This window comes from Trichomycterus rosablanca, chromosome 4, assembly GCF_030014385.1.
Source record: "Trichomycterus rosablanca isolate fTriRos1 chromosome 4, fTriRos1.hap1, whole genome shotgun sequence".
NCBI classification, from domain to species: domain Eukaryota; kingdom Metazoa; phylum Chordata; class Actinopteri; order Siluriformes; family Trichomycteridae; genus Trichomycterus; species Trichomycterus rosablanca.
In genome coordinates, this window is record NC_085991.1 from 38,802,362 (window position 1) to 38,817,605 (window position 15,244).

The following is a 15,244-nucleotide window of genomic DNA, read 5'->3' on the forward strand; positions in this document are numbered from 1 at the left end:
TTTTATTAAAATCTTTAAAATACTCTTTACAATTTAAGTAAAAACACACATAAATTGTCATGTAATTGTGCAAAGTCAAGACAAATCAGCAAAACCAGAGGCACATATGCTGTTTTTTCTTTTTCTGACAATACCTGTGATTCCCAAAGTAAGTGTTAAATTAAATTAACAGCATTTGCTTTTATGTGAATTACAAAGCAAGCCAGTGAACCAAATCATTGCCTTGTTCTCTTGTTAGAGGCTTAAAGGGAAAATGTACTTTAATTCAAATGCAGAATTTACTGCAAGTTATGAATTAATTTTTAGCTTTGACTGATCTTGTTGCAAAAATAAACATAGCAGCTGCGGTCATGCTCTCTGCCTAGGAAACCCTGAGATCATTAAACATCAATCACTTGGGATGCTTATACACCAGTGTGCATGCATGTCAGCATGCATGTGACTGCGTGTTTTAACCATGATGTGTTACATAAACATCACCCACAGATGTGTTCAAGGTGTGTTGAAAACTAAGGAACATTTCATTGTTCCAAAGGGCAGTGGGTATCAGATGATTTCCAAGAACTGAAACATTCCTAGAGATACCATTGGTAGTATTGTCTGGCTTCATGGATTTACAGAAATACCAAGGCATTTTGAGAAGGATTGTTTTGCCTTCTGGGTTAAATTAGACCTGGACTTTTCATCATGACAATGATTCCAAGCACACTTCCAGGTGCACATGGGTATTTGTCAGAAGAACTAGAGCTTTTCTATTTACACTCAAAATTGTCATCTTAGCAAAATTGCTTCCGAGAGTTCTTGTGTTGTTTCATTCAATTCTTTTTTCCTATTTTATTTATGCATTTTCTCCCAATTTAGTGTAGTCCATTTGTCTTCCTCTGCTGGAGGATCTCTGATTGCAGTCGAGGTGGGCAAAGCCCTTAGTGGAACCCTTTTTCACCTCTGCACAGGCACCTCTCTATTTGCTAATCAGAGTCCTTACACAGCGTTTGAAGACCCCACCCACATAGTCCGGTCATCCCCCCTATCAGAAATGTGTCTGCTGCAGGCACTGCCAATTATGCCTGCTAGATGGTGCCCAGCCAATCGGTGGCACTGCCGAGTTTTGAACTGAGGAGCTGGTGTGCTAGTGGGCGTTTCATTTAATTCTACTCATATTACCATAACAACTTTTAAGATGAGAAGGGCTGAACGTTTCCCGAATGTATCTGTTTATATATGTTTAGTGTATTAGGGCTCACAGTCATCTCCTCTAAGTGGGTAGCATGGTCACCTCACAGCAAGGAGGTCCTGGCTTCCATCCCCAGGTGGGGCGGTCCGGGTCCTTTTTGTGTGGAGTTTGCATGTTCTCCCCGTGTCCGCGTGGGTTTCCTCTGGGTACTCCGGTTTCCTCCCACAGTCCAAAGACATGCAAGTGAGGTGAATTGGAGATACTAAATTGTCCAAGACTGTGTTCGATATAACCTTGTGAACTGATCAATCTTGTGTAATGATTAACTACCGTTCCTGTCATGAATGTAACCAAAGTGTAAAAACATGACAATAAAATCCTAATAAACAAACAAACAGTCATCTCCTACTATTTTTGACATTTGAAAAAAAAAAAGTAGTGGTCCTGCCCCAATAGAGCTTGGTTCCATACCATCTTTAAGCCAAAATCCCTTGAGATCAGTTTTAATTTTTTAAGGCAGAGCCTGAATTGAAGGCCACAGTTAAAGGTGGACAGGAATCAAAATCACACACTGTTCTAATAAATACAATTTGTGTTCGTGTGCTAACAGTGGGATATTTACACAATGCAGTACAGAGTTGGGTTGCAACCATGACATTGCTTTTGTTAAGTGTCCATCCACAGCACAGCAAGTATTAAGTATAAATAATGTCTCACAAGTAAAAGAACAATACGGTAAAAATAATTTAATTTAAAGGCATAAGCTGGTTAGAGCAAACTGCACTATAAGATTAAGCAATGTCTAGTGTAATATACATGAGATAAAGTTAACTTAAAGTGCATTGGAGCTAAAAAATAAATAAATACCCACAGTGCTTTGAAACACCTCTGAAAGAACTAAATCAAAATATATGTATGTATTTAAGTTGGGGATATTAATGTTTTGCTTGTGGTATACATTTAACTATGTTAAAACTGGCTTGTTTTTGCAAATGGTTGTCTTATACTTGTCATATTTCTTGTTGGAGGTCAGAGATGGCCCCTGAACTTAATATAATTAGCTATTCTAAGAATTCATCTTTGTAGTCCATCATCATTTAAGCATTTGTGTAATTATTTATAAATCGCTTACTAACCAAGTCAGTCACAGGATGTTACATCAAGGTTTTTAAGCATATTAACCCACATTTAACACACTGCATACTGTCCACAACCTCTGAGCCATATTCAAGTAGACATCTTGCTAAAATTTGTCAAAAATAAATAATTATTATACTAACTAGCACAGTCAAAAAAAACTGTTGTTGCTGTAACTGTCCAAGATTCTTTATTACACAGCTCAAGACTGGAGATTAACCTGAACATACCTTTAAGGGTAAAGGTCATCTAACTGGCATGTCTGTGCCACTTAAGACTAGTGTAAGATAAGCAGCATTATAATCTTTCAAGTAGAAAGGAACCTAAACACACCACTCAGCATTAATCATGCACTTAATATATGTGATTTGTTCTTAACATTTATGTTGGTTTTGCACACCCTGATGTACGAGTAAAGCTTTATAGTCATGTTTTAAGCATGAGATGTAACAACAAAACTTTGGCATGGGTTAATGCCCTGAGCATTTACAAGCAAGTTCAGGTCACAAGCTTATTTGTGTAGTAAGCACAAAGTGCATGAAACAGTGGTATCTTTGTCAAGTGGGGTTAAAATCCAAATTATGATGTCATGCTATGAGAAAATGCCGCCAAACATGCCAAGAAACCGCTGATCGGTGTAATAAAAAAGGTAAAGGACACGACCAAATATTAGGTGTGCTGTATAAGTTACGTTACATTGGGCATGTGCTATGACCGAACTCGTGGAAGGACTCAAAAGACTAAGAAGACCAAGAATACGCTGGATTGACAACATCGTGAATTGCATTATCAGGGGCTAGTCTGCTACATGGAACACAAGACAGAGGGAGAAAGCTGACCCATCTGTGCAGCCAACTAATGTGACGTGTATATAAACTTTTGAGCCAGCAAATGCATTTCTAATGCACATTGCATCAATGTTTATAGGACACAAATTAATTCAGATATTAAAATAATGCAATTATAGGACACAAAATAAAATAAATTAAATAATTTTCCTCATAATTAATAAGTAAGTATCTATCTATCTATCTATCTATCTGTCTGTCTGTCTGTGTCTGTCTGTCTGTCTCTGTCTGTGTCGTTTATGCTTACAGAAATCTGGGATTATACAGAATTGCTATATAAAATAGATGTATCTGCTCCTTTTTAACCTATAAAAATTCAAATGCTGGTTTAAAATCTGTCACATTTAATTCATTTTTCCAATGAAATGTGTTAGTTTAGAATTAGTATTAGTCACTGGGTTTTCAGTGGCTGGCCCACACCACTTTTCCAACCAGTCAGCTTTTAGCATCATCCTCTGTGCTGTCTGCATGTAGAGTGTATTCCGTCTCTGAATTGGGTTCCGTTGTGTGGTTCCGATACAGCAGAGTTTCTGGAATCTGGGTTGTGTACTGTATATCCTGTAGATAATTTCATTTCTCCTGATCCGACTCTGAAGTTAAAGCTTTTTGCAGCAGCTGATCTTCAATGCACCCATTTTCTGCATTGTCCTTTGGTGATGGGGGTGGGGAATTTGTGCAGGAGCAGAAATTGGGAAGAGTCGCTGTTATTATAGTCCCTATGATGAGAAATCCACCAGCTACCACAAAGGAACATGTGTAAGAACCTGTGAGGTCCCTTAACCAGCCTGAAATTAAAAAGAGAAAACCACTGAGTCAAAGTTGTCAGCGTCACAAATTTATGCTAATCCATCTTCTGCATGTTTTTGGGTGGAACTAGAGGATCTGGAGGACACCCATTGGGTAACCATGGCAAACATTTTACAGACTATTCCTAAAGAACCTGTTAAAATATTTATCACAAATAACCTACACAATGGTTTTATTGCAGCTAACCAATGTATTATTTAAAGGCCAGAATAAAAATTATGTTATATATATGCATTTTCTCCCCTTTTTTTCTCCCGGTTAGCGCTTCCAATTGCCCGATTGCGTCATGCTTCCTCTCCACCAATGCCGATCCCCGCTCTGATTGAGGAGAACAAAGCTAACCCACGCCCCCTCCGACACGTGGGCAGCATGCCGTATGCATCTTATCACCTACACTTTGACGAGTGCAGTGCAGCTCAGCACTCTTATGGAGACACACACCCTGAGAGCACTCTTTTCTCATCTCTGTGCAGGCACCATCAATCAGCCAGCAGAGGTCGTAATTGCATTAGTTATGAGAGAGAGACCCAATCCGGCCTAATCCCACCCAGAGCGGTAGAGAGAACAGAGTGGCAACACTCCCATAGGGAACCATTGTAAAGGGGGCGGGACATTTTTTCTGCGCAGCTTCCGGGTTGTGGAGCTCTGAATAGTTCCAAACAACCCATAGAGCTCCATTCATTTCCACTACTTATCAACACTGATGGTCTGTAACGCGTTACTTAGTAAGGTGTTACTCTAATCTGACCACATTTTTCAGTAACGAGTAATCTAACGCGTTACTATTTCCAATCCAGTAATCAGATTAAAGTTACTTATCCAAGTTACTGTGCGTTACTATGTTTGTCATTTTAATTAGTGAAAATATATTTTTGCTTTCTTCTTGGCAGGGGCGGAGCCAGGGGGTGGCCAGTGGTTGCCATGGCCACCATAAAGTAATCTTCGGCCACCCCTCTGGCCCCCCCACTACCGCTTAGCCGGAAATTTTTTTGCGGAAGCATTTCTGCACGCAGGAGCAGCGCACCTCAGATGAGTAGTTCTTCACCAAAACAGTGCAGTAACACACTCAACATAAATGTCAACCACCAACACAATTACAGAAGTAGTACTATTTAGTAGTATTCGTGGCGCCAGCTTCTCTGCGCATTCCAGTGTTGCCAGATTGGGCGATTATCCGCCAAATTGGGCGGATTTTGTTGGAAAACAATTTAATAGCAGGTAAATAACACTTCTATTGAAAAGAAAATCTTCCGTTTTAAGAAGCTCCAGCATTGTAGAAGGCTATTAAAAGTAAAGTCAATTTTCAATGCTGATTTAGCGTAATAGTGTTGGTCAGTCTGTATCATATTCTTGAAAGAAAATTAAAATTAGTTTTCCATGCATTCACACTGGCATGTTCTGGGATTCAATTGAGTCTCATCAGTACACACAAGTTGGCAGCCAAATGATAAAGTATTGCAAAGGAATATCTTTGAAATATTCCGCATTATATAACTAATAAAGTAACTTGTAATCTAACTTAGTTACTTTTCAAATCAAGTAATCCATAAAGTAACTAAGTTACTTTTTAAAGGAGTAATCAGTAATCAGTAATCAGATTACTTTTTCAAGGTAACTATGCCATCACTGCTTAACAAGCATTTTTAGCTGCATGTTGCTTTGTTTTAAAAAAATAATGAATTTGATGTCATTAATATACTTAATACTGTTATTGTTTAGCATTTGCTCAGCACTACATGTTACATGTTTATCTTAATTAATAGGTATAACCCAATTTAGCTTAGTCAGCTAAGCTAAATTATTGACACGAGTCTTTTCACCTAAAATTGATTAATTAAAAGTTGATTAATCAAGAGTCTTGTTACAGAAATGATAATAAAACATTAGAGCCATAATAAATCATGCTACTTTTACTTTCATACTTAGGTACATTTGAAGGTAAATTTAGTTTAGTACTTTAGTGGAGGTAAAGAGTATTTTTACTTTTACTACTACTTTTACTGGAGTAATATGTTACCTTGGATATTTCTACTTTAACTCACCTACATGGTTTGTGTACCTTGTCCACCACTTACATTAGACAAAATGAACGTGTGCAAATTCATAATGAATTCATTAATGTATTACATGTAGGAATAAATTATTAATTACTCATGAAATAAGAGATAAATGAATGCTATCTCATGTACCTGCACTATAATGTTAAAGGTGCGGTAGTGTGTTTATGAATCTGTTCATTCAGTGCAGGTAAACATTATGAATCCAGCCACATGGCTTAGTGTTTAACCAAAATGATTATTATTATGAATCCTCAGGAAAGTGAAGGGAGATTAGTTTATGCAAAAAACAAAACATAAAAAAAACTTTAATCTCTGTACTGTATATTGTCTCTACTACTTAATGATATCGCATTATGTAATGTATGCTAATATAATGTACTGTGTGTTAACAAGAACGATCTATTAACAAGTCATTATAAACATCAATCTTCCACTTCATATACCAAATTGACATTAAAGCAGATACAGTAAATGTAAAGGCAGTTGGAAATACCCAGAAATTGTACGAATGTTTATTATTTAATGTTTAATATTTCATTCACTGCTGCCGGTCCCATATGAGAACATGACAGCGCCGGGTTTGTTTGGAACTATTGGAGGGTTACATGAACCACGTGACGCCGGCAGGCAGAGCTAAGATTCAATACGATGTATTCAAGATCCCAGCTCTGGTTCCAGGGAGTGTTTTTACCGCTGTGCCACCTGAGCATCCCACAATAAATATTTTAACCCTATATTGTTTAATATTCAAATTATCTGAAGACGGTGAGCTTCAGAATTATTGGCACACCTGATACAACAGGTACAAAACATGAAATTAGCTAAATATCACACGAGGACCATATATTTAGCCAAATTATCCAAAGAAAACAACATCACTTGACAAATGCTGGAACATTTACATCCAGCAATTGGTGCTACATGCAAATAAAAGGTTGGACAAGGTCAAGGTCTTATTAAACTGTTGTGCCTTCTTTATTTAAGTGTGACATCAGCTGTTCCTTTAACAAACGCTGCACTAATATACTCTGATAAGCATTTGAGGTGATGTTTAAGTCTTGAAAACAAAACAAAAAGTTTCTTACCTGACAAAGGAGCCCCCAGTAAGCCTCCTACACTTTCAATAAGCTGTAGAAGTCCGAGCGCACCCACCATATGCTCCATGCCCACAATCTCAGGCACCACAGCAAACACCAATGGCGTCATGGCACCAGCACAAAATCCATACCCAAGGCTGACCACCAACAGCCCTGCATAGTTCCCTCCAAATGAGCAGAGGGGCAGCAACAGGAGGAACAATCCTACTAATGCTGTCCATACAACCAGAAGGTGGAGTGAACGTACCCGCCTTAGGTCTGAGGCCCAGCCGGACACCACACGCCCTACAATGTCTGTCGCACCCGTGCTGGAAATTACAAAAGCAGCCTGGAACTCACTGAAGCCCAAAAGCCGACTATGGGCCACCAAGTGGACGTAGGGAATGAAGTATCCAGCATTGAAGAATGTCACAGCCACACTGTAGGTGAGAAAACCTTGGTGTGAAAGCAGTGACAGCTCAAAGTACTCACAGATTCGGGATAAGAAAGACATACAGCCATTAGATTTTTTTGAGGTTTTGGTCTGAAATTGAAAAGGAAGAAAAGGACGTTAATGGGGTAACACAATTTTGAACCTCTTTTATTATTTTAAATGCTTTTCTATTTTTAAAATACATAACTTTCCTAACCCTAAATAAATACAGATCCTTGCTACTAGTTATCTGAGACCAACTGATATTTATTCCAAAGAAAAAGAAACAACAAGAATAGAATAGCTATAATAGAACCCAACAGTTTTACCATTAAAAAAAGCTCTTTAGTATCAAACATTTAGCACGTTGCTAACACCAGTCTGGATTCAAGTAGCTGTCTCAATTTTACTGTGCCTATCTAGAAGAATTGGTTACACTAAAATGTATAAACCTAAATTAACCTAACTGACAAAGTGATACATTGCTGTTTTATGCATGAATGTGTTACGCTTGACTGTAGGGATGTAACGATACACTCTACCCGATGCGATGCAATTCCCAATACTGGGTTCACGATATGATTTTTTTCAGATTTTTTAAACAAAATGAAATTGAAGACAAATTATGACAAAGTTTCCTTTCATTATCTCTCTTTAAAAAATAAAACAAAATACTGTATTTGTGCTTATTTTTTATTTATCTAAATAATGAATGTTCTTTTATTTCTGAGGTAGGTACAAACTAAGCCAAACAATGCAGCACATTTCCTTTTTAGTGTAAAAAAAACCAACAACCTGAAATGAAATTTTAAAACAAATCCCAGATTAAATAAATTAATGAATAATACAAATAAAGAAAGTATCCTCACATAAATAAATCTGGCTGGAAAATTCAGAACCTGGCAACCCTGTAGTGACGTCAACCAGGCAAGGTAAATAGCGCCAGTCCCCTCTGCTGTTTAAAGTGAATATCGATTTATATGCATGTAAACCAATTTGAATAGTTACACATGTGAATAAATTTTTAACTGTCTTGTGGTGCATCATTACATCCCTACTTAACTGTTAAAGTGCATTTATTTAAATATTTTAAAGAAGCAATGTGACAGGTTTGTTTTGACTCAGAACTCAGGTATAACATTTCTGATTTTGTAGAAACTCCACATGACAGCAAGGAGGCGACACAGTGACTCAGTGGGTAGCACTGTCGCCTCACAGCAAGAAGGTCCTGGGTTCGATCCCCAGGTGGGGTGTGGAGTTTGCATGTTTTTCCCGTGTCTGCATGGGTTTCCTCTGGGAGCTCCAGTTTCCTCCCACAGTCCAAAGACATAAAAAACATAATATATATATATATATATATATATATATATGTATATATATATATATATATACTGTATATATATATATATATACTGTATATATATATATATATATATACATACTGTATATATATTTTGTATCACATATGAAGAGCATACAAGGACATTCTGCCTTTTAAAAGTTCTGTATGTGTCTAGTAAAATAAAATAAAGAATCTAATTAAATTAATTACATTAAAATTAACAGTTTCCCAAAGGCACCATTTAACACTTTATGATCATTAAAGGGATAATTTAATCATATAAGACTCCCACTTTCATTCTGGCTACAACCTTCTTTACTCCTAAACAAAAAAGTAGATTAGTACCTTTTCCACAACTTTACAAGGTCTGAGTGGTCGAATGAGGGCACCGGCAGCCACCAAGTTGAGGCTGAGACCACCAAGTATGAGGAGTGCCCCACGCCATGCATACTCCTGAACCAAGTACTGGAAGAGTGGAGAGAACGCAAAAGAGGACAACCCCACACCAGTAAAGCCCAGACCCATTGCCAAAGAGCGTCGTGTGCTGAAATACTGCATCACAGAGGCCACTGTGGGGGTGAAAACCAGAGCCCAGCCCAAACCTACACAAAGGGATAAAAATAATACTGTAACAATTATCAAATAAATAAATAGATTGACATGTACAGTTTCACTTGTTTTTATTTATAAATACCTGAAATGATTCCCATGGTGAGATAAAGGTGTGTGAGTGTTGTAGACTGAGAAGCAAGAATGAGTCCCAGTCCCGAAAGCAATCCTCCCAGCATAACAACAGGACGAGCTCCATATGCATTACATGCAGCTGTGCCTACTGGACCTACACAAACACAAAACAAAATAAAACACAGCATCTAATCATCAATGTAATGTTTATATAATGTTTCTATTGCAATGCAGTGAACTTGTTCACACCTCAGGACAATTTAGAGTAGCAAGTCCACTTGATGAGGTTGGACAAAAATAAGTAGACACTGGGAGAACATGTAACATTGTATAGACAGCACAATACTCAGCACAATAGCAACTCTACTTAAAAAAAAAATATATATATATATATATATATTTAAAAAAAACTAAAATGCTCCCTGTGAAACTATCTAACAGAAAATATAAAACATACCTGACATGAAGTGATGTATACAAATATAAAATTTACAACCCCAAATCAAAAAAAGTTGGGACAGTATGGAAAATGCAAATAAAAAAAATGAGGTTCCTTACATTTACTTTGACTTTTATTTGATTGTAGACGTTTGAACCCAAGATATTTTATGTTTTGTCTGCTCAACTTCATTTCATTTTAATTTACATTATTAATAAACATCCATTCCTGCATTTCAGGCCTGCAACACATTCCAAAAAAAGTTGGGACAGGGGCAATTTAGTGTTAGTGCCCTTGGCACATAAGATTCAAGAGAATTATCAGAAATGAAAATGTCCCAACTTATTTGGAAACAGGGTTGGTACACATAAAATACACCAAAAAATACAAAATACATCTAAAAGTGTCAGGATAAAAACATTTGCTAATTGCTGTACTTTTAAAGTTATTATGACACTGACACATCACAGTACAGAAGCAGAAAATGCTTTATTATATTAGTAAAACATATAGATGATTTTATTCATATGTTTTTATGTAGATCCACTTACTTACTAACTGCTGTGTGGCCACTCCTATGGAGGTAATCCAGGAAACAGCCTGTGCACTTTCCTCAAAGTACTGCATAAACTCCACAAAGAAAACCCCCAGACTGCGGAGAAGCCCAAACACCAGTCCAGAGGCCATAAAGAGTGCCCCCACCACCACCCATCCCCAGCCTCCATCTGGAGTTTCAACCTGCTGCTTCTCCTGCTGCCTAGCCATCACTTCTGCAGAAGGTGAAAGAGAAACCAATAAGGCAAAGAAGAATTCAGGTTACTGTGGCTTATACAGCGAGTAAATAGTCAATCACTGTAAAACACTGAAATAATGGTCTACACTGGAATAAACAGGTTTATCTGGTTTAAAGATGTACACATACAGATGAAAGAACATTATTATTATTTTTTGTAGTCATTCAGTCACAGTTAAAACATCCTTTCTAAATGGATTCTGCTATTTTAGTCACATGTCTAACTGAAAAATCAGGCAACCAAAACCACAATATCTTTACTTACAAAAGATAATATACAATTACATTTTCCAACAGCCATAAAATAAAACAAAGGAAGAAAGATGTCAGCGGTCCTTAAAAACTGTGCGAATGTGTAAGACAGCTGCTTTTCACAGCTAATCTGAGACATCCAAGTGCATCTAACAGTTTTCTGATTGTGCACAGGAACTGAACCTCTTAACTTATTAACCTTAGTTTCTCACATGAACTTTGTTCCAAAAACCCAACTGATAACCTCTTTAAAAAATAAACAACCGAGGCCTTTGTACAGACTAAAATATAACTTTAGGTAATTCATCAAAACTTTCTTTGCTCTTTGCACCACCCAGTCCTGACCAATGAGTGCCACAGACTATCATGCACACATTTGCCAACCACTTATCTTCACCTGCCAGAGCCTCTCGGAGAGCCATATGGCATCTCTCCCCCCTTACGGAGACACCTCATCCAGCCAGTAGTCTCATTTGCAGCAGCAATGAAAAACCCTATTCAACCCTATGCAGAAATTGGATGTGCTAAAGTGGGAGAAAAAAGGGAGGAAAAAAACCAAGTGAAAAATATAAAACTGAAATAAGGATTTGTGATGATCAAAAACAAGTTAATTGATGAATTCATGGAAGCTTAAATGACGAAATTAATTTATTGCACATTTATAGAAAATAAAAACTCAGTCGGGTCATTTTTGAGCCAGGTTGTGCATCAAAGGGTTAAGAAGCTTGCAAAACCGCTTCTTAAACGCAGCTCAGAGCTTTTATTTTGACATCTATAGTGAAGTGGTAAAATGCGCTTCAGAATCCACTTTGTCTGAACAGTATAATCCTATATCAATAGTTTCATGTTAGCCTTTATAATGTAATTTATATTTTACCGCTAGTACACATGACATTATTTGTAACATTAATTGTAACACAAAATCTAGTATATTTTAATGCAATTAGAATACATGCGCAATAAACAATACATAAACATAAACAATCGATTTTGAATGTGGCTTAAATGTAAACATGTACAGTACATTGATCTAGTCTGTCAGATTAAACCCGATATATAAATTTCTTACCCGATTAGTCTCCATCACTAGATGACACCACATGCCGGTAATATTCCGCACAACATTTAATTAATCGCTTGTCCCAGTTTGCTGTTATTAGTATAAATTCACCTGCGCTGTTGTGCCTTTGTGAATAAACACTTGCCGGTCGGCTGTGCGCGTGCTCAGTCCGGGAACGCGCACATGTGGATCGTCCGGAAACCGCTTCACGGGTTTATAAGCGTTTATTTCTCCTGCCTGTAATGTCATGTCCTGTCACTTTCTACAGCACATGACAGGGTTTAAGTATGCGCTGACTGCCTGAAAAACACTGATAATTATTTAACAGGGAGGAGTTAGATGGTAGCGGAGAGGACAGAGGGATATTGGGTTTCTTGAACATGCTTTTTGTCAAGCACACAATGTTGTAATTTATTATTGCTGTAAGTGCTGTAAAAGGTGTGTTGTAATGTGGTACAGAGGTGGTCACACTGACAGGCTCGTTAAAGCTACTCAAAATGAATAAACTGTTTATTAGCACCGCCACCGCAAGGGGGCGTAAGGAGGCGGTTACACCGCGATTCTACTACACCAGCCATATCATCAAACATGCGGTCTTCGTTATGCCCATATTTGGAGACCCGGGTCTAACTCAGATTTCCTGTAGGAAAAATGAACGGGGTTTTCAAAAAATCGACTCTAACGCATCCTGTGCTAAATAAACATGTTCAGAACCCTATACGTTTTGTCCTATGTACTTTTTTCTCCTGTACATCACTGGATCCTCTGAATTACGAGGTTGTTAAAGGGTCGTAATACTAATAATGCTACACGAAAGCTAATGCTACTGCACATTAATTAGACGTCACTGAACTACACCAATCGAATCAACGGAACGAGCGGCCCGCTTTTGTTGAGTACAACCGAAGGCGTAACACCCGACCAAGCCTTGCTTGCTACTTTAATGTAGCTACCTACTAAAAATATCAACCAAACCTTGTGAATATCACACCACAGTTACACTGGTGAATTGCGCTGCTTCGTGCGGTTATTTAAGAAGCTTATACAAGAAAAAAAAAGAAAACATTAAGAGGCTTCTAGTTTAGTGACGTCAATTCAGTGCGCAGTAGCATTAGCTTACATGTAGCAATATTCATATTTTGACTCTTTAACGACTTCATAATTCAGAGGATCCAGTGATAATAGACAGAAGAATCTCCATAAAACAAAACGTAACAGCTTTGGAACATTTTTTATGACTACAGGATGCGAGAGAGGCAATTAATTTGCGAAATCTCCATTCATATTTCCCATTCAAAATTTCTCTTAGACCCGGGTTACCAAATATGGGCATAACAACATGGCGTGGCCTACAAAATGACGACACGACTTCAGTGGTCTATATAATGTAGCTAATGCAGCCTGTTGTTATAAATAAATGTTTTTTAATATTTTTGAATATTTCAAGTATTGGAAGCCACTCTTTTTTTTCCTTTTTTCTTTTTTTTATTATCTATTTTTCCCCAATTTTTCTCCCCAATTCTAGTCGTGTCCAATTACCCTGACTGCGTCCTCTATACTGGTTCGACCCTTCGCTGCTGACTGAGTACGCCTCTCAACTGACTTGCTCCCCTTCCGGGACGCAATCAGTACAGACTGCATTTTTCACCTGCACGAGTCGAGTTCATACACTAAAGGACGCTGTGTACGGAGGGTCACACCCCCATCAGCATTATTCCTCAGCCCTGTGCAGGCGCCATCAGTCAGCCAGCCGGGGCCGCAGTTGTACCAGTTATGAGGACCTATGATCCGACTCTCTACCCTCTAACCCTGAACAACAGTCAATCGTTGTTCATGCTGCCGCCCAACCCAGTCGGAGAGGTAGAGTCGAGATTCGATGCGATGCATTCAGAACCCCAACTCTGCTGCACTAGCGTACTTTACCGCTGCGCCACCTGAGCGGCAGCCACTCAGATTCTTGTGCAGTCACTTGTAATCTCACGGCTGGACTACTGCAACTCCCTCCTGGCAGGTGCTCCCATGTCTACTATCAAATCCTTGCAACTCATTCAAAATGCAGCTGCTCGCCTGTTTTTAACCAACCTAAACACTGCCACATCACCCCACTGCTGCGTTCTCTTCACTGGCTTCCTGTAGCTGCACGCATTCAGTTTAAAACACTGATGCTCACCTACAAAGCCAAAAATGGACCAGCCCCAAGCTACCTCCAAGGTCTAATCAAACCCCGCTCTGTACCACGCAACCTCCGAGCCACTAGTCTCGCTCAACTGGATCCTCCATCCAGGACTCAAGGAAGACAAGCATCAAGGCTCTTCTCTGTACTTGCACCCAAGTGATGGAACGAACTTCCTCTGTCTGTCCGAACATCTGAGTCTCTTGCTGTCTTCAAAAGATAATTAAAAACCCACCTTTTTACTAAGCACTTAAGTTGACTTGTACTTACTTACTAACACTCTTATTCATTTCCTGAAAAAAAACCACATTTGGTTCTAACAGGGTTTCAACAGATTTGTGTTCTTGGACTGTTGTCAACTTAAACTAGAGTGAGGTCATGTTTACTATGGAAGCACTTCTGTAAGTCGCTATGGATAAGAGCGTCTGCTAAATGCTGAAAATGTAAATGTAAATGTATTTCAAGGTCTACTTCAGCTGCCTATATTTTGCTGTTGCATTTCGCCATATTTTGAATAAACAATGGTCAGTTCAGGTCATAGCAAGATGTTATTAAAAAAAAGAAATAAAAACATAGGCTTTCTCTAACTCACAGATTTGTTGATATTGTTCTGTGTGGCCTTTTAGTGCTTGAGTGTGACACCCCTGTTTTAGATCACCAAACTATGTTTAATATTAGACAAAGACAACCCAAGTAAACAGAAATTTATTTTTTCATTTGTTGAAAGAAAATGCTGTTCAACCCCACCTGACCCTGTGTGAAAAAGTAATTACCCCCTTAGCTACTAAATCAACTTCAATAAACCCTGTTTGGCAATGTAAAGCAGGCTTGATTGTTTAAAAAAGCAGCACATGACACCACGTTTTATAAAGATTCATATAAAGATGTAAAACAAAGGTATTGCAATCTACCTGTCTGGAAAGAGTACCCCAGCAAACCACACTGAGAGCTATTATTCACACAGAG

General features: G+C 38.2%; 1 protein-coding gene across 1 annotated transcript; it reads right to left on the reverse strand.

Annotated features, from left to right (window-relative positions):
• Positions 1-3,486: 3,486 nt before the first annotated feature.
• Positions 3,487-11,520, reverse strand: slc16a13 (solute carrier family 16 member 13). The gene is made up of 6 exons (XM_062994272.1): positions 11,443-11,520; positions 10,552-10,770; positions 9,572-9,715; positions 9,223-9,479; positions 7,112-7,646; positions 3,487-3,944 (listed from the first exon to the last, which is right to left on the reverse strand). Exons 1-6 carry the CDS (start codon positions 11,465-11,467, stop codon positions 3,730-3,732), a joined length of 1,395 nt encoding a protein of 464 aa, XP_062850342.1. The 5' UTR covers positions 11,468-11,520; the 3' UTR covers positions 3,487-3,729.
• Positions 11,521-15,244: the final 3,724 nt, after the last annotated feature.

Coding starts and splice junctions, on each gene's coding strand:
- slc16a13 (XM_062994272.1), bottom strand. CDS start 11,467: ATGGCTCTCCGAGAGGCTCTGGCAG. Junction 9,480..9,571: donor CACCATGGGAATCATTTCAG/GTATTTATAAAT, acceptor CCCTTTGTGTAG/GTTTGGGCTGGGCTCTGGTT. Junction 3,945..7,111: donor ACTGGGGGCTCCTTTGTCAG/GTAAGAAACTTT, acceptor TTTTAATTTCAG/GCTGGTTAAGGGACCTCACA.